The following is a 19,041-nucleotide window of genomic DNA, read 5'->3' as shown; positions in this document are numbered from 1 at the left end:
TCAACTAGGAACTTCCTCAGATTAGAAGTGTTCCTGCCGCTCGCCTCGAATTTCGCGCCACGGATATTTCAGCGAGCGTCGTCTGCATTTTGATAAACGGAGCCTCTCGAGCGTTTTCTATCAGCGCCGCCGCGCCGCTCTGATGCTGCGTTCAAGTCCGGCTCGGGAAAATCTCCCACTCGTCCTCTCCCTCAGTCACAAGGAGGCATTTAGTACGGAAGAGTTTTGGGGCCACTGAAGGAAAAACAACAAAAAACCTTTGTGCGCTTCAGAAAAAGTCGAAAATCAAATTCGAGATTTTTTTTTTTCAAGGTGGAAAAAAAAGTGCGTCCATCCACCTGCCAGCGGTGTGACTACTCCTCAAAATGCATCAGGCGGTTTAATGACGTGGTGAAAAGATGCTTCAGGACAGAATGGAGCTCATAAACACGGTCAGTTATCATCAGAACCAGGACCAGAAGAGACAGAGCAGCCTGCTGCCTGGTTCTGTAGAGGAACACAGTTATCATCAGAACCAGGACCAGAAGAGACAGAGCAGCCTGCTGCCTGGTTCCGTAGAGGAACACAGTTATCATCAGTATCAGGACCAGAAGAGACAGAGCAGCCTGCTGCCTGGTTCTGTAGAGGAAGTTCGTCGAGTACGAAGGACAAAGACACGGATCCTGGGCTGCTTATTTAAATGTTCTTATTAATCAAGGAAATCCTGTGTAAAATCACATGTCCATAAGCAGTAAGCAACCTGATATAGTCACAATTAAGTGATTTAATATGAATTCACATCTACGGGCAAATGATGAGGGACGGACAGACGTCTCTCTGTGAAAAAAAAAAAATCTCGAATTTGAGTTTCGACTTTTTTTGAGGCCACAAAGGTGTTTTTTGTTTTTTGTTTTTTTTTAGCCTCCAAATTTCTTTTTTTCATCAGTGGCCCTAAAACTCTTCCGTACATTTAGGCACCGAAACATGGTACCGTTTGATTTTTCCTGAATCGGTACTCGGTAGTACCTATAAAAGTAGTGATTTCGGTACCCATCCCGACAGACATCTTAATGTTTTTGCATAAAATCTCCAAACCGATCAGGGTAATTCATCGTTTTAGAGACATTCCGTAGCATTTCAGAGCTGAGCCCTTGAATGTTTGACAGGCAGGTGTAAAGCCAGAGAACGCTGACCTCTGACCTCTGACCCCGACACAGACGGGAAAATTATGTATATCAGTGGTGCAGTATCACACACCACTAATATGAGGATTTCCTTTTTGTGTTACATCTGCTGAGATTACTATTATTAGCAGGTACAAGCACTTATAAAAAACTTAAGTGTTTCTTTATTTGTCGTATCTCATATCGTGATATTAACATTAAAGTGCCGCGTTAAGATCAAAACACCTTTTAAAGAGGAAGATCGGACAAAAAGTGGCTTGAAATGTATTTTTTTTTTAAACGGCAACATTTTAGAATTGAATTAGAATTCTCTTTTCAGCAGAAGTCCCGAGAAATAAAACGTATTAACTGGAGGTAGAGTGAAACGTGTCACTCGGAGATCAGAAACATGAAAATGAACTTGGTGGCGGGGAGTCGGGTCGCAGCTTCACTGATCATCACAACCTTTAAATAACTCTGCCGGGGCTGCAATCTGTTCCTGGAAAAAGCTCGGCGCTGCATTTATAGACGAGGGGGGGATTTCTGTCTCTCTCTCTCTCTCTCTCTCTCTCTCTCTCTCTCTCTCTCTCTCTCTCTCTCTCTCTCTCCTCTTTTTCTTTACCTCCCCTTCTCCTTCCTATGCTGCTGGAGCTGATGTAAGACAGCGAGTTGGTAAAAGTGAATGATTTTTATCAGCGGGTAAGACTAAGCTGGTGTCCACGAGCTCCAGTTTTATCCAGGCTTTGCGTGCGATGCCGCCGCAGTATTAGCTCCAGGCCAGATTTGCCCCGCTGGACGGGGCAGATGCTTTACCCTCGCAGTGCTGTGGAAGCGCCATGTGTCACTGAATCTGAGCCGGGATGAGACGTCTGTCCCCCTGGGCAGCTCTGAATGGGCTCCAGAGTATCCTGGTACATCTGTATTCTCTCACATCTTAAGTTCTCTCAAGAAAAGCTTTGAATCACAAATCGCGTCCATTAGAGTGTGAATATGAACGTATTAATGCAACGCGCCCTGATTAGAGCAAAGCGTCGGTCTGGTGATGGGTGTCACGTCATGCAATGCATCCACACACATCAGTGTTCCTCTGCCTGCATGTCAAAATTAATCGTTTGTCTTCTTTGCTCTTTTTCAGACTGCGTTGAGGCGCCGAGGCAGCAGGGAAACCTTTAAAGAAAAGAAATCCACAAGTCAGGTAAAAAAAAAAAATGAACAAACATTAGTTTGGCCAATAAATGTAAATTGTCCATCTCGTTTTCTCGTGTCGTGTCCCTGAAGTGTTTGAGAAAAAGACTTAATATATATTGTGTTGAATTCATAAGAAAAATAAACTTTTTCAGTTCTTTTAAATGATTCTGATTGAATTACACTGAGAGAGAGTGCGCACACTGAAGCTTTAATAACCAGTCGTGCTCATATGAAAAGACACTGATTGTCTCATTGTTATTGGTCCATGTCGCCCTGTGATCCGAAATCTCAGTACAAGTAGAGAAGAACAACATGTGGTATGCAATGTTCCACACTAAGCACTTTTATATCCAGGTTATTTGTTGATGGATTTATTATTTATTTATCTATTTATTTTTGTCTTTTTAAAACTTATAGTTTGCATTGATTTAGATTTTGGAGAACATTTTAAATTGATAATTTTTTAAAGCTAATAATTTTGTGGAAGCAGAAACAATTCACAAAACTATTTAAGTTTCTATATTATTAAGATCTATTTTACACACACATTTATTTCTGACTTCTTCATGAAGAATATGATTCAGAAACGGAAGAAAGGACTTGAAAAAATTTAAGATTATTTTAGGTGAAATATCCTCCTATAACTAAAGAGGTTATTTATTTATTTATTTATTTATTTATTTATTTATTTATTTATTTATTTATTTATTTATCTCTTTATTTATCTCTTTATTTATTTATTCTTTTTCTGTGTAATAATTTTACTCCAGCCTCCTGTGGCCCAGGCATTACTATTTTTTAATTGAATGAGGATGTAATTTTCCTTTTACTTATTATGAAGTGATCCAGTATAACAGAGAGATTTTTATGTCCAATAAGTTTACTAAAGAGGACATAAGTCAGCTGTCTTTGGTTCAGGACGCTTCCAAGTGTAAGAAGAATCACCCCTTCATCCTAATAAGTTGACCCCCCCCCCCTGTGACCCTCCCCTCCAGGAGGACAGTGCAGACCTCCGCTGTCAGCTCCAGTTCGCCAAAGAAGAATCGGGCCTGATGAGGAAGAAGATGGCCAAGCTGGGCCGCGAGAAGGACGAGCTGGAGCAGGAGCTGCAGAAGTACAAGTCGGTCTACGGGGACGTGGACAGCCCCCTCCCCCTGGCGGAGTGCTCCGGCGGCGGCCCTCACACGACGCGGGAGGCCGAGCTCCGCCTCCGCCTAAAGCTGGTGGAGGAGGAGGCCAACATCCTCGGCAGGAAGATCGTGGAGCTGGAGGTGGAGAACCGCAGCTTGCGGGCAGAAAACGAAGACATTCGCTGTCAGTACGAGAGAGACTGCTTCGGGCGGGAGCCCTTCTCCAGCATGCCGTCCTCGCCGTACGGCGGCGACACCCTGGATTCCGCCAGTGAGCTGCGACGACACCTCCAGTTCGTGGAGGAAGAGGCGGAGTTGCTGCGCCGCTCCATCTCGGAGATCGAGGACCACAACAGGCAGCTCACCTCCGAACTCAACCACTTCAAGTTCGGTCCGAGCAGCACCAGCAGCTCCGGGCCCGGCGGCGAGGACGGCGGCGAGGGCGGGCTGTTCAAACCCGGGAACGGGGGCGGCGGTAACGGCATGATGATGGAGGAGCTGAAGTCGGCCAGGATGCAGATCAACGAGCTGAGCGGGAAAGTGATGAAGCTGCAGTACGAGAACCGCGTCCTGATATCCAACGTGCAGCGCTGCGACCTGGCCGCGCACCTCGGGCTTCGCACCGGCAGTCCCCGGGACAGCGACGCCGACAGCGACGCCGGACGGCGAGAGGCCGCCGAGGAAGAGGAGGCGGGCCGGCTCCTTCTCCTCCAGCCCAAGAGGGAGGGTCCAATCGGGGGCGAGAGCGACTCCGAAGATCTGTTCGAGAAAACGGCGACCACCTCGGGGTTCGGAAGCATCAAGCCGTCGGACGGCAGCGAGCTGAGTGCCGCCGAACTGGCCAACCGCCGGAGGGAGGAGAGGGAGTCTTTCTCCAACGTGAAGCGAGAGGCCGAGAGGCTCGGCAGGTCGGTGGACCGTCTGATCACCGACACCGACAGCCTGGTCTTCGAGGGCCGGCTGCTGGTGACGACGGGCGAAAGCCTCGAGGGCGGCGTCGCTCCGGGATCCAAACCCGACACTCAGGTTCTGGACACCATCAACACGCGCATGAAGGCGTTCCGCACCGAGCTGCACATCTTCGTGGAGAAGCTGGACCACATCGGGGAGGGGCTGAGGGAAAGCACATACGATCTGTCGCCGATGCCGAACCTGACGGAGTCCAGCAGCTTCCTGTCCACCGTCACCTCCATGTCCCGGGACTCGCCCATCGCCACCTTCGGAAGAGACCTGGTGACGGACTTCCAGGTGAGTTTGGTTGGTTTTTCTCTCTGACTTAATAGTTCACCAATAAAACTGAAAACCTGCCGCGCTGAGACATTTTCCTAGAAGTCCAAACAGAACGAAGTTCTCCTGATTGAGGCCTCGTGTCTCCTGAAGAAAAGTAAACGTCGTGGTTTAGTCACTTTAAATGTTATAAAACTGGTCGGTGAACTACCAGGAAGTATCTCCAACCCCATAACTGTGAGAAGTAAATGACCTTTGGGTTGAACTGTGCAGTCATTAGTAAACCATTTAAACTGAACTAAAAGAGTCTAATTCAGCAGCATGTGCAAAAAAAACCCTCAAACTAAAAATAGTGGCAGCGTCGTCCATCTCTAGCAGGACGCGACTGTCGTAAGCTGATCGCGGATTCTATGAAGGGTTTGGATTTTTTTCAAGTCTGGTTTTATATATATCATATTTACGTTCCCTTGGTTGATCAGATTCAACTCGTTCAGTCTCCAATAGGAAGTAAAAACCTTTTGATAAGTCCTCATATCTGACATTTAAAAAGCCCTGGTGTTGTTCTGTATGTGAAACTCATCTTCTTCAATTGTTACGGGAGATAATCTGTGTATAAATCTAAATGACAGGCACGCTAGCATCACACTACCCAATCAGAGCAGCCAGACTGAAGGCAAACTTTAATAAACAGGATGGTACAGTGGAACTGACATGAAGCCTGTTTGTAGTTGGTCATCCGCTGGGGTCAGAAATGAGCAGCTGTGGCTCAGTTCCTCGTCTTTCAGCTGGAAAGTTGCAGGTTTGATTCCCCATCTCTCCCTGTCCTTGAGCAAAGCACGCGACCCCAAACTGCCCCCAGTGGAGGGATAGAGCACCTTGCATGGCGGCCGCCTCCGTTGGTTATGGCTCGAGAGGCGGAGGTGGTAATGTTGCAAAAGTATCAATAAAATACCAATAAAAGAGAAAAAGTATCAATTAAGTTGAAAAACTTTCATTAAAGTACAAGTTAGAGTGAATCAGTATCCAAAAAGTATCAATTACCAATAAAAATGAAAAAGTATTCATCAATTACCAGTGGTAGGGAAATAGCATCAATTATTCACTAATAAAAGTGGGAAAAGTATCAAAAAAGTATAAATCTGTTACCGATAAAAAAGAAAAAATATCAGTAAAGTACCACGACTTGAAAAGATCCAAACCCAAAGCCGGTAGAGGAGACCGGTGTCGAGTCTTTAGAGCCAGCACAGGGTGACATGACGTACCCACCTTAAAGCCACCCAGCTCTACCCCACTGGCACCTCCACCACTGTCACCTCACCCCACCCCCCCACCCAGAACCGCCGCTGTCACCACCGCTGTCACCACCGCTGTTACCACCGCTTCCTGCTGCCGCCGCCGCCACCTTCACATCTCCATGCACATCCTCATCGCCAGCAGCCCCGCCTGCCTCCCTCTCCCTGCACTCACCGTCTGCAGTCGCTGCTGCCCCGCCCCGCCCCGGCCCGGCCACAGGGGGGCGCTTGACCGGGTGCTTGGTGTGAATGGAGGAATTTTAGCAGCTTCTTCCATTTGGCCTCGACGTCTCCTGACCAATGGTTGCATGGCGAACTCTGGTAATTCCTTTCCGCTGCACCACGCTATCATCCGTGTGACTGGTGCTGTTTACACACAAACATCGGTCGCTCGGTGGCGTTTCCAGGGAGACGCACCGCATCAGTAACCCGCGTGCAACAATCCAAAACAAGAGTGTGAAGCGGAGTGGCATGGCGCTGCGTGAGACCCCCGCTGGCTGGCATCCTGCTTCCTGTCCTTGTTTTATCGCAGCTCCGAATGAGTCAACATGTCAACATTGATGTTTACTCCTCCAACGCAGGTTCATTATCTCTGTGCTGCTTGATCAGGCAGCGTCTTGGACGTCATTTTCTAATCCGCTGGGATTAAACAAACACCTCCTGAAGAAGCCATTCTGCTGCGGAGAGACGATAAAATGATTTTATTGAGTTTTTTCCTGATCATTCTCGTCCAGTGGCTTGTTTCTGCTCTGGTTTTAGTCTGGGTGAAGCTGGGTGGTTTTAGTCTGGGTGAAGCTGGGTGGTGTAGTCTGGGTTAAGCTGGGTGGCTTTAGTCTGGGTGAAGCTGGGTGGTTTTAGTCTGGGTGAAGCTGGGTGGTTTTAGTCTGGGTGAAGCTGGGTGGCTTTAGTCTGGGTGAAGCTGGGTGGTTTTAGTCTGGATGAAGCTGGGTGGCTTTAGTCTGGGTGAAGCTGGGTGGTTTTAGTCTGGGTGAAGCTGGGTGGTTTTAGTCTGGGTGAAGCTGGGTGGTGTAGTCTGGGTGAAGCTGGGTGGCTTTAGTCTGGGTGAAGCTGGGTGGTTTTAGTCTGGATGAAGCTGGGTGGTTTTAGTCTGGATGAAGCTGGGTGGTTTTAGTCTGGGTGAAGCTGGGTGGTGTAGTCTGGGTGAAGCTGGGTGGCTTTAGTCTGGGTGAAGCTGGGTGGCTTTAGTCTGGGTGAAGCTGGGTGGTTTTAGTCTGGATGAAGCTGGGTGGTTTTAGTCTGGATGAAGCTGGGTGGCTTTAGTCTGGGTGAAGCTGGGTGGTTTTAGTCTGGATGAAGCTGGGTGGTTTTAGTCTGGGTGAAGCTGGGTGGCTTTAGTCTGGGTGAAGCTGGGTGGCTTTAGTCTGGGTGAAGCTGGGTGGTTTTAGTCTGGATGAAGCTGGGTGGTTTTAGTCTGGGTGAAGCTGGGTGGCTTTAGTCTGGGTGAAGCTGGGTGGTTTTAGTCTGGATGAAGCTGGGTGGTGTAGTCTGGGTGAAGCTGGGTGGCTTTAGTCTGGGTGAAGCTGGGTGGTGTAGTCTGGGTGAAGCTGGGTGGCTTTAGTCTGGATGAAGCTGGGTGGTGTAGTCTGGGTGAAGCTGGGTGGCTTTAGTCTGGGTGAAGCTGGGTGGCTTTAGTCTGGATGAAGCTGGGTGGTGTAGTCTGGGTGAAGCTGGGTGGTGTAGTCTGGGTGAAGCTGGGTGGTGTAGTCGCAGTCGACCGCCGTCACGAAGGAGCCGTCATTCATCCACTGAGAGCTGCTGAAGACACCAGGCGGGGTTGAGAATAAACTAAACCGCAGAACGAAGCAGATTTCAAATTAAAGTCGTACATTTAGCATGTAGAAGTGCTGGAGGCACAAATAATCCCAAATATATATTATCTGACCTGAAATTCTCTTGAAACGAGTTTCAGTGATACAAATGAGTAATTCAGACTTATAATCCAGAATAACATTGAAATGAACTTAAATAACGATGATTTTAAACATCTTTAACTTGTAATAAACTATTTTACATTCAGGTTATGCTGCATTTCTAATTAGAGACATTTCGTCATTATTAAACTGCGTCTCTGATGTAATCGTAGTATTTAGTTGTATAACGTGTCGTTCACTTTTAAAGGATGAAAAGTTGCAGATGTGAAAACATAAATGTGATTAAAGTGTTTTAACTGCCGAATAATGATGATATATTATATTATTTTTTTTGATCTGATATCAAAATGTGTTGCGGTGATAATGACAGGCGCTGCAGCCGGCATGTCGCTCGCTGCCTTCGAGCCTCCATGTATTTGAAATGCTGTATTTTCTGACCACGATGTGCATCGTACAGGCTGGAGATGCAACGGTCCTGTTAGTTTTTAGGGGTTTTTTTGTTTTTATTTACTGCTCCTCCTCCTCCTCCGACGCTCGCGGCTGCGCACGGGCATGTGTTGACCCTCCTCTTCCTCCTCTTCCTCCTCCTCCTCCTCCGCCGCCGGCGCGCCGTAGCTCTCGCTCTGCAGTTTCTGCTGTGGAATCTGTCGGTTTTTTGGACTCATGTATCCCTCATTGCATGCGCTTCATAACAAGTGTTTTGCATTCTCCCCCCCCCCCCCACCCGACTCCCTCTCTCTGTTCCTCTTTGTGTTCCCGCCAGATGTTTCAGCCCATGATTTTGTTCATCCTCATTCTCGTTCTCTTCTCATCTCTCTCATACGCCGTCATCTTTAAGTTGGTCTTCCTCTTTGCGCTCTTCTTCGTACTCTAGTCCATCTTGTCTCCACACTGTGTAGTCTGTTAGTAGACCCCCCCCCCCCCCCCCCCCCCCCACTCCCCCCTGCTTATATTCTTTACCCATTTTCTGTTTTATTTCTGTTCTCCCCCTCCGTCCCCTCACTGCCCTGTTTGTTGTCTGTTTTTTGTCCACGATTCACCTCACACATCTCCCCCCGATGCCACCGCCACCACCCGCACCCCCTGTATCCTCCACCCGTCAACCCCCCCCCCCCTCTCTTCCTCCCCCTCCACGTCACTCACAGTCCGGTCAGAGGGATGAGCTGGAGTGGCGTCTAGGACAGGAGCGAGGCGTGGAGCCCCCGAGCCAGGCCCAGAGCAGGGGAGCCCCGGGACCCACTAGGTACCACAGGCCCCTGGCTTTAAGAGCAGAGGTCAGTGCCTCCTCCTCCTCCTCCTCCTCCTCCTCCTCCTCCTCCATCTCCCTTCCTCCTCCAGTTTAAAGCACAAATCTGGACATTGCTTCTCTTTTTCTTTATTTCTTTCCTCCCTCACTGCTGTTGAATCCAGCTCTGCAGAGGGATCTGACCCCTCCTCAAAAAAAAACAACTCCACAACAAACTGAAGCATCAAACATTTTTCATTTTCACTCATCTAACATCTAAATTCTGTGACTTTCTATTTTTAAAAAAAACAACAACAACAAATGAATCGAGGAGTTGCTTTGCTGCAACACCTCACAGAAAGCTTAATTCCATTAACGAGATTTAGAATCCGAACCAACATGCATGAAGTGATGGACGGTTTCTGTTCTGGAGTTGATTTTGAACATGTGCAGGTCAAATATGAAGAGTCTAAATAATCTGAAATGTATAAAGTCGTATCGGTGCCTCTCGAGAGAAAAGCAAAAAAGCTTTCACGTTACATTTTGATGAGCTTTTAAGAACAATTCATCTGATTTGGATGTGAAATATTCGAGCCGCTCGGTCCAGCTTTTGGATGAACACACTTTCCCTCCATTCACTCGTCTTTCACCCTCTCACAGCTCCGGGTGGTTCTTTCTCTTATTTTCTCCTTTAATCCAACATCTTTTAATGCTTTTTAATTTATTTATTTTTTTCGATTATCCTACGCTGCTGGGAGATTTTAATTGGGACACAAGTGGAAGATAAATAAGCCAAAGTCAAAAGTTAAATTGTGACTTTATTTTATATTTTTTTTATACTTTTTGATCTCCTGTTGAATGAAATGCGTCGGTTTGCTTCCCTTTGAAGACAGACTTACGTTTTGGTTTCAGTCATGGTTTTAGGCAGCGAGCCGTCCAGCCGTCATTTAGACGGTCAATTTGCGGAAAAGACGGCCTCTAAAATAGCGGCCGTGTTGCTCAAAGCCTCTAAAATATGGATATAATGTCCGTCACCGTCGAATTTTGTTTGAATTCATTTTTTTCGACGAAACATTGCGAATTATCGGCTCGAGTTCACAGCTCGCTACTGACTTTGGGTTTAGTGTTACGCCAAGTAACGAGCAACGTGATTGGTCATTTGGTACCACGTGGTTTTGAAAGGCGGCCTCTGATTGGTTCGTAATTCTCTGACTCATCCTGATGCGTTCAAATGCTGAAGCGGAGGGGAGGAATTTAGGGGAATTTCCTTTCCAAGATGCCGAGGAATCATATCTGCAGAATCCACACGGGTGGAACTAATTCTCTAGACCCACGATCGATCTGAATTTTAATTTCCAACATGTTGACACATATTTGGATATCTGTACGTCATTCATGTTTTTCATTGAAGAAAAAAATATTCTTTGCTGTGAAAATGTTGATTTTGATCTACAAAAGTATTGACAATCATACTTGTTCCCCTTTAATTATGTGAGTCTGTGACATTCCAAAGTCTTGGGCCTGAGATGTTCTATTTTAAACTAATAAGAGGAGAATAGAAACGACTTCAGAGTTCAAAGTTTACAGGTGCTCAGTTTAAGGTGCAGGTGGAAGCAATGTGAAACTACAGGTACAGGTACAGGTACAGGTACAGGTACAGGTACAGGTGGAAACCATCACCAATGAAAAGACGCCTTAAAAGAAAAATAGACGACTTTTTAACAAAGCAAGAAAGGAAATAGGATCCATCCGCAAAAATGCCAAGGAGAAAAGGAACTATATTACCGTTAAGACGCAAAATGTACATGTCACAATGTAGTATTAATAGTCCAGAAATCAGTAGAATGCACATTTTAATGTCTATTTTTTTTATAGACCTTAAGTCGATTTTGAGTTTCAGAGCTGAATCTGCAGTCAACCGACGCCCTCTGGCACCGCTTCGTCGCCGCCAGCTCGACTCTCGCCACCTCAGCAGATTGAACGTATGTAGAAAAGCGTCTCCGCCCGGCCGGACGCGCCGACAACGTGAGGCTAAAAAGCACAATGGCAGGGATGAGAGCCTCCGGCGGCGCCCATCAGCTCAGAGCACTTAAACCCGTCCAGTGACTCGGCCGTTCAGCAGAGGCGGCTGTGCGACAGCGGTGATTCATAATCGCCGCCTCATGCTCGTGTGTTCGCGGGGAGAAAAATAGCCGGCGGTTACGCAACGCGGCGCGCTGGCATTGACACACAACTATTACAGTTACAGTCATGGCACGTTGGCGTGGTTTCTCTTTGTCCTGCCGCCGTGTAATCTGCGGGGTGGAGTGAGCGAGTGAATGGGAAGCAGCCTGGATGTGGCGGGATTAGCGCCACGCCGGTTTGCATTTGACATTGGGCTGGCGGGAAGGGGATCCGCGGTCAGTACGCGGCGAGCGGCTCGACTTACTGCTGGAGGGAGGCGACGCTCCGAAAAGAAAGAAGAATACGCCTTAGAAATTTCTTCTTTTTTTTTTTTCATGTGGAAGTTCTTGAGCGATTAACAGACCGTCACATTCAAAACCATGAACATGAGCATCTCATTCCTCACCCGCTGCTGGATTTACCTGAAAGGAACCTTGAGAGAACTCGCTCTCTTCAGTACAAAGTCTCTTCAGAGATAACACGTTTGTTGCTCCTAAGTTTTTCCCGTAATCTTGTCGTCATAAATCAGAATAATTAGTCAAATCGCCGGGCTCATATTATGCAAAATTCACTTTCCACTGGTTTTCCGACAGTAATAACCGTCCCCAACACCTGGAATGAGGAAGATCTAGTTGGAATCACTGGATTCACCAAACTGTTTCCAAGTTTGTAAAAACTCCCAGAATGCAACGGCTGCAGGAGATGTTTATTTAGACATTTTACTGTGTTTTACACCAGAAGGTTTCATCAAAATTGGCTTTTCGTTGAGATTGGAGTCATTTGAAGTAGGAAGTGTTTGTTTTTTTTACATAAAAATCAGCATTTTCATCACGTATACTCACATCATCACAGCAAAGAAAAACTTAAATTTAAAGGGCTCGTATTGTGCAAAATTCACCGAGTACCAATACTATTACTTATTAAAATACAATATAGCAAACGATACTCTTATCGTTGGCATTATGGAGAATAAATCCGTTTTTATGCCATTTAATAAGTACTCATTCATGCTACGCGCCCAACAGCGTTACGGTCTACAGTGGCGTCTATACGCACTGCGCTGGACAGAATTCACAGTTTATCTTAGTTTTGTCGTTCTCATTACTTTTACTTTTACTCGTGCTCTCTCACCGACCTGTGGGCGACGTTACTGATGCATGATGTCATGCAATACTCGCCGGGGTGGTTTGTCGAGGAGCTTTTTCCAATTACAAGTACTCCGTGCAGTATCTGACCTGATACTGGTATCGGTATCGGCATCGGTATCGGTGCATCCCTGGATAAGCCCAACGAGCCGATATGAAATCCTCTCCATTATTAAACTTAATGGAAATCAAAATAATAAAGGAGTTAATGGAAACAGCGTATCGACAAAGGAGAGGACAGGAGAGAATTACATCATTTAGCTTTAAAAAAAGAGCCAAAGAAAAAGTGAAAGGATTTGTCCCGAGAGGAACTCTAATAGAAAGTTGATGGTTTTGGAGGAACGGCAGTTTGATGATAACAAGAAAAGTTGTGTGGAAGGTTTTATTCATCATTCATGAATTTATACATAAAAAATGTTTGTAGAGCAGGAACGGATGAAATCGGTGTAGTTGACTCCTGGGATATGAGACGATTCTTTAAAAAGTTTGAGCTTAAAGATTGTACTTTACTACATTGGAGATAATACTCCTGGCTCAACTATACAGCATCTAATTATTACTTTTTACTTTCACTGAGATTAAATGGAACAGAGAGCGTTGCCCTTTGCACAGACACATGAAAAAAAATAAATTCTCTGAGTAGAGCTCATCTTTTTTTTTAGCTTCCCCGTTTCTTCTTCTTTGTTTTGTGGATATTGAAGAGAACAAATGTAATCTAGCAGAAGAAGCTTGCTCGCAAATCCCTGTTTGATTTCCAGCAGGTCAACATGCGTGCACTGATCCGAGGAGCCGCTTTAAGTCGGTTTTCTTTTTTTTTTTTCTTTTTTTTTTTTTATTATTTTAATCTTTGTATTTTCTGTGCTGTCCTGCGGTTCCTGGGTTCAGCTCCGGGAGGCGCCGGCTCCTGACGTCCAGTTCCGCCTGGATCATGAACGAAGGCTGCGGGCGGCGACAGCGGAGCAACGGGAAGCCGTCGTTTCTCTGCCTCAGGTACTGGAATGTGATCGCCTCTGGTGTCTCTGGAGCTTTTTATTAAGGAAGAAGTGAGAGATCATATAGAAGCACTTATGGAAGTTATTCAAAATAAACGGTTCCCTTTCTCTTTTACCTAATATACACCGACGATGAAATTTGAAATTAGTTTATAAGTGGATTAATCGTGATTAATCGAAAAGTTGCCTAAAATTCTGTCTCTGTATTTTACGCAAGCTTATAATGTGATTGTGAAATATTGCAATATAGTGTGAAGCATTAGTTTTAACTCAAGCTTCTTTTTTTCTAGAGTGGGCTGGAAGGGTAAAATACTGCCATAATAACCTTTAAATGTAAACTTTAACGTTTGTCTTTGCTGTGGCGCAGAGTACACATGATGAAAATGTTTATATTTTCACACAAAAAAAAGCTTTTCCTGCAAAAACTGACTACAATCTCAACACGTTTTTAAAGAGACGTTCTGATGCAAAATACAGTGAAATGAACAGAAAACGTCTACGACTGTTGCATTATGGGTGTTTTTACGTGACAGCGTCACCGATATTTCGGCCCGGGTCTCAGGGTTGTTTTGTGGCCACTAAAAACAATGATTTCTTTGAAATTTGTACAACTTTTTTTTGTGGTTTGGCCGATTTAAAGCCGCTTGTGGTCCAGCTTTGGCCCACTGACCTTATGTTTGAAACCCCTGAACTACAGAATCGAGTATTGATTCATGAATATTGATTAAATCAGGTTGAAATTGGAAGAATCGGCTGAGGGGAAAAGTGACTAAATGCCATTTCCGTCCATTACAATGAGTGGACTCCTCGTCGCTCTGCGTGACTCGGTGTGTTTGTGCTGCAGGACGACGAGCGTCTGCGTCTGGACGTCCAGCGCGAAGGTCTGGAGCTGCCGGGCCTCCAGAGCCTGGAGGTGCCCTGGGCTCAGGAGCGAGCCGCCCTGCAGCAGGAGGTCCGACTCTTCAGACGAAGCAGCATCATGGTCTACATGAAGCTGCGCTGGATCCTCGCTCACTGGAGGCTCGGCCGCAAGGACGACCCGGCAGAGGAGGCGGCGCCACCCGACGTGAGTCCAGCCAGTCCTGAGCCACTTCCAGTGGTCTGTACCTGTGAGATTCATGGCTTCCTGATCTTCAGGTGAGCGGCGGCGCGTTTCCCTGGAGGTCAGCCGACACTTCAGCCAGCTGTCAGCTCTCCTTTTCAGCCTAACGACTCCTGGGTGGAACCGTGAACCTTTTCTACGCCGTTCCTTCGCGACATTAATCAGCCACAGCGACGAACAAAACTGAAGAAAGAACTAGAGCTACACTCGGTAGAGCGCAGACCTTCGCCAACGCCACATTTGTTTGCGGAACCGAGTTAGCCTCACTAGCATGATAGCCGTTAGCTCCTATCGATGCTAACCAGCCTGTCAGGTAACACATGAGCAGGGAGCGTCTCCATGGCGACAGGCGCTGATCTCCTTTGTTCTCCTCCTCTCTCATCCGCTTTGTATGGGAATTTTTTTCACCGTTCTTGGGGGATTTATTCAGAAACGTTTAGCCGCTAACGTCCTAAAATCTAATGGATTGATTCTCGTCTGACTCTTAGAAGCTCTCAGCAATTAATTCTTTGACTTTTAATGACTTTTGGTTGCACGCGATTGTAGGTGTTCGGTGGTTCGTTGTGCCTGTTCATAGGTGAGGTTTCTACTAGTGTGTGTGTGTGTGTGTGTGTGTGTGTGTGTGTGTGTGTGTGTGTGTGTGTGTGTGTGTGTGTGTGTGTGTGTGTGTGTGTGTGTGTGTGTGTGTGTGTGTGTGTGTGTGTGTGTGTGTGTGTGTGTGTGTGTGTGTGTGTGTGTGTTGTTTTATATGTTCATATGTGCCTTTGTGTGTGAATATATCTGTGTGTACTTGTGATTGTAAAGCTCTTTATTATTTTGGCTGCTCGCGCCGAGCCGCCATCTTTGATATTCACGTGTTTCCTTTCCGTTGCATCGCTCGACTTTATTTTCCCGCTTTGATTCGCTGAAACAAACATATTTTGACATCCGGTGACGAGATGCAAGGAGCCTGATAAATTCGCTGAGGAAGCCGTTGATCGTTGACGTCGGTGTGGATCCTATGGCTCTGAGTCGTTCTGACTTTTCTCTTGTGTTTCTTGTGTTTCCCAGTTTGAGAGGTTGGAGGGCTTCCCGGATCTCGGGGCGATCGCGGAGCAGGCGGAGGCGGAGTCGGACCGAGATGACAGGCTGTGCTTCCCGCCGACACCGGGGGACGCCCCCGACCCCGGACCCCTCCTCCTCCCCCTCCCCCCACTGCCGTCACCTGACCGACACCTCCAGCACCACAGACTGGTACGGGACGCATGTGTCTCATGCTCTCTCTCTTTTTATGAAGCCTCTGTAGACCATCTTCTGATTTGATACTATATTTATTTAAAAATTGTAATTTATGTGTTTTTTTTTAATTGCATTCAGTTCCAAAATGTGTTTTAATGAAATAAATGACAGTAAGTATAATTATTCTCTTTCTTTATCAGGGTTAAAAGAATTTGGTGTTCTAAGTGCTCCAGATTCATCTTTAGAATCAAGTTTATTATCACCGGGTTCAGTTCTGCCACAGACACCAAATACAAATCAAAATGAATGAGTGAAGGTTTTCTCTCAAAATTTAACTAAACTGAATTATTACTTGACGCATTGTTGTGAGTTTGGACGTCTACCAAACTGAGGCCCTTCATTATTTTTCCAGTTTCTGCTTCATTTTCGTGTTTTTTTTTTGTTTTTTCACAGTGAGCGTTCCGCAGCCTTTCATTAGCGCTGTTTGGCGCGAGTATGCAGATGGGAGTTTTGACCCAGATAGCTGCTTACAGGCGGCAATTATTCCGTACACAGTTTTTCAAGCTTCTGCGGCCGAAATATTCCCGTCTCACCGAAGACAAAGGGAAGCCGCAGCCTGCAAGATCTGTTAGTGGAGCTTCAGCGCTCCAATTTCAGCCCGTTAAAAAAAAAAAAAGAAAATGGGAATATGAGAGCTTTTGGCATGAGATGCATTATTAAGCAGCCATAAGTGCTTCACTTTCTGTGGTGATTTGATTTTCTTCCCAACGTCACACAAAAAAAAAAAAGGGTTTTCCACTGATCTGACCTGTTGCTTCGTCCTCTGTGAGGAAGTTGTTTCAGGAAAACACTGTAAGTTAACAGAAGAGACTCTCTTCACTTTTTCAATATAAATGTTCTGGTTTGAAGCTTCAGATTTCTTCAGAAACGACGTCTCCATTAGGGACACTTGAATGTAATTGCCATTTATCTTAATGTGCAGTTGCTTTGCAGAAAAGCGAGACTCCCTCTGAAGGTTTTGCGAACGTCGCAGTAATATCATCCTCACTAATCTTACCTGTTGCTCTAAACCTGATGGGCATTTTCTGCTTCCACTGTGTTCTGACGGCACTCTGAGGGATTATTGATTCCTCTTGATGTGTTTGGATGAAAAGCGCCGTGTTTTTGTTCTGTGAGGATAATGAAGGATGGCGGGCGTGTTTGAAAGTTGTGAACTAAGCAGTGCAGTGATGACAGCAGGTCCACCGAGGAAACGCTGGGAGGAAGTCCTTGTCTGCACAGGGAGAACATGCAAACGCCACACCTTTTCAAGTTTTGGTGATATAAGTGAATTAACTGCAGAAAATTTAAAATATTTATTTATTTATTTACTTATTTATTTACATTTTTTATTTAGTATACGTTTATATTAAAAATCTCTTATTCAAGAGTGTCCTGGTGAAAAATGTCAATACATTAAAATACATGGAAATTTGCTTCAAAAAAAATATGTGGGTAAATATTATTAGTGTGCATGAAACTCATGCAAATTCTATCAGTATGTTTTATTGAATGGAACATTTTATTGACTAATTTCCGCAGATTTCTTCTTTCTTGTGGAATGTCGGTTCAAAAAACTGAAATCACACATGATACATTTCCTTAAAGTTCTCCTGTCCTCCAGCGTTTCATCCCCCTCCTCCTGGTCGGGTCGGTCCAGAAACCTTCAGTATTCTAAGTTTCCAGCTCCTCCTTGATTTTCCTCCATTTGAATATTGGATCATAGGAGCTGCATTCAGAATCTGCTGTGTCTGTGTGAGCTGGACTGGCTCCGCCCACACATGCCCATCTTGGGAAGAGGAGGAAGTACTTCCTCTCGTGGTGCCATGTGCCAGAGCAGAGCTGCCTAATTGTGGGAGGAGTCAAAGGGAGGAGTCTCCCTTGATTGGGATTGGCTAAACCCCCGATGACACTATATAGGGTTTGATTTCTGATTGGCTGGTTGGAGCAACACACTTTTTAAAACCTGAAACAAGCCAGGGAGAGAGAGGACAGACTGTCTTCACTTCTGGGACGTCAGTCCAGGTATGGAGACGATTAGTACTGCTGGAAAACCTTTAGAAAGTGAATTTTACATAATATGAGCTCTTTAAATAAATCCCATTACTTTGACTGTGATTAAACTGGAGAAGCTCCGTGGAGCCGATTTGCTGTGTTCCGATGATCCGGTGACGGCCACCACATCTCGAGGTGATATAGATTCCCGATGGGCTTCACGGAGGACCTGCAGCCCCTCCACTGCAGGACCACCGGAGCCGCTGCTCCACCCGGCCCGAGGGATTCTAGGTCTAAATCCAGATTCTCAGCCATCAAAACTTTTCTTTGCGGCTTTAATCACAGCGTCGCTCAGAAGCTCTTAAAGCAGTTTGCACGATCGGTCGAGAAGCACCTTCCTGCAGGGGTCGAAGAAGGGACGAGGGTAAAGAAGCAGAACAGAGATGGAGACGTTAGAGTGAAAAGAAAAAAAAAAATTGATTCATGAAGCACTTACCAAGCAGGCTCATCCCAAAGTGTCCTAAAGAGAAACAAAGGACACCATCAGATAAAGACGGGAGACGAATCCGTCACATTCCCTCAGATAAGAGAGGAACTTGCTGAGCTGACACGTGTGTGTGTGTGTGTGTGTGTGTGTGTGTGTGTGTGTGTGTGTGTGTGTGTGTGTGTGTGTGTGTGTGTGTGTGTGTGTGTGTGTGTGTGTGTGTGTGTGTGTGTGTGTGTGTGTGTGTGTGCAGTTGGGTGAGAACCGGCGGGTCCTGCAGGCCTTACGGACGCTGCTGGACGAGTTTCGGGAGGAGCTGCAGGACGAGGAGGCGAGGCGGAGCCAGCTGCAGCAGTCCTACGCCAATGACAAAGCCGCCTGGGAGGTCAAGTGGGCCGAGATGAAGAGCCAGGTCGCTCAGGTACAGATGGCGTCTCAGCAGCAGGCCTTTAAAGGGACGGCGCGCGCTCTGCCTCCGAGCGCTCGCCGGGCTTTCAGTAAGCAGCCAGACGACAGTAAACATGTTGACTCCTCCGTGGACTGAATCCCGGTCGGGGGGGTTGGAAAACCTGTAACGGCTCCAAAACAAGCAAGAAGGAGGCTTTGGTCTTTTGACCTGATATTTTCAGCTCCCGTCTCTGAGCCAAGCGCTTTTATTTAATGCAGCACTAACAACGGAGGAGAGCTCCCAACTCAGACCAGAGCCCAATTCAATTCAAATAGAAACGGCAGCAACCAACAGCTGGAAGGTGAAGATATTTCCAATATTGTGCAAACAGAGTTTGTTAGCGTCTCTTTACTGAAGCA

At 46.2% G+C, this 19,041-nt stretch overlaps 1 protein-coding gene across 1 annotated transcript in view; it reads left to right on the top strand.

Annotated features, from left to right (window-relative positions):
- Nucleotides 1–19,041, top strand: part of mtcl1 (microtubule crosslinking factor 1) — a gene marked incomplete at its 3' end in the record, with an annotated part of 66,032 nt that overhangs the window by 31,217 nt on the left and 15,774 nt on the right. Inside the window, exons 4-10 of the mRNA XM_080484567.1 lie at nt 2,278–2,337; nt 3,326–4,708; nt 9,017–9,145; nt 13,290–13,394; nt 14,241–14,462; nt 15,549–15,731; nt 18,488–18,655. Coding sequence (XP_080340693.1) covers nt 2,278–2,337; nt 3,326–4,708; nt 9,017–9,145; nt 13,290–13,394; nt 14,241–14,462; nt 15,549–15,731; nt 18,488–18,655 — 2,250 coding nt within the window. The remainder of the gene's footprint in view (nt 1–2,277; nt 2,338–3,325; nt 4,709–9,016; nt 9,146–13,289; nt 13,395–14,240; nt 14,463–15,548; nt 15,732–18,487; nt 18,656–19,041) is intronic.

The sequence above is a fragment of the Lipophrys pholis genome (genome assembly GCF_963383615.2).
Source record: "Lipophrys pholis genome assembly, chromosome: 1".
Lineage (NCBI taxonomy): Eukaryota > Metazoa > Chordata > Actinopteri > Blenniiformes > Blenniidae > Lipophrys > Lipophrys pholis.
The sequence above is the reverse complement of the archived record's forward strand: the minus strand, read 5'-3'. Positions and strand labels throughout refer to the sequence as shown.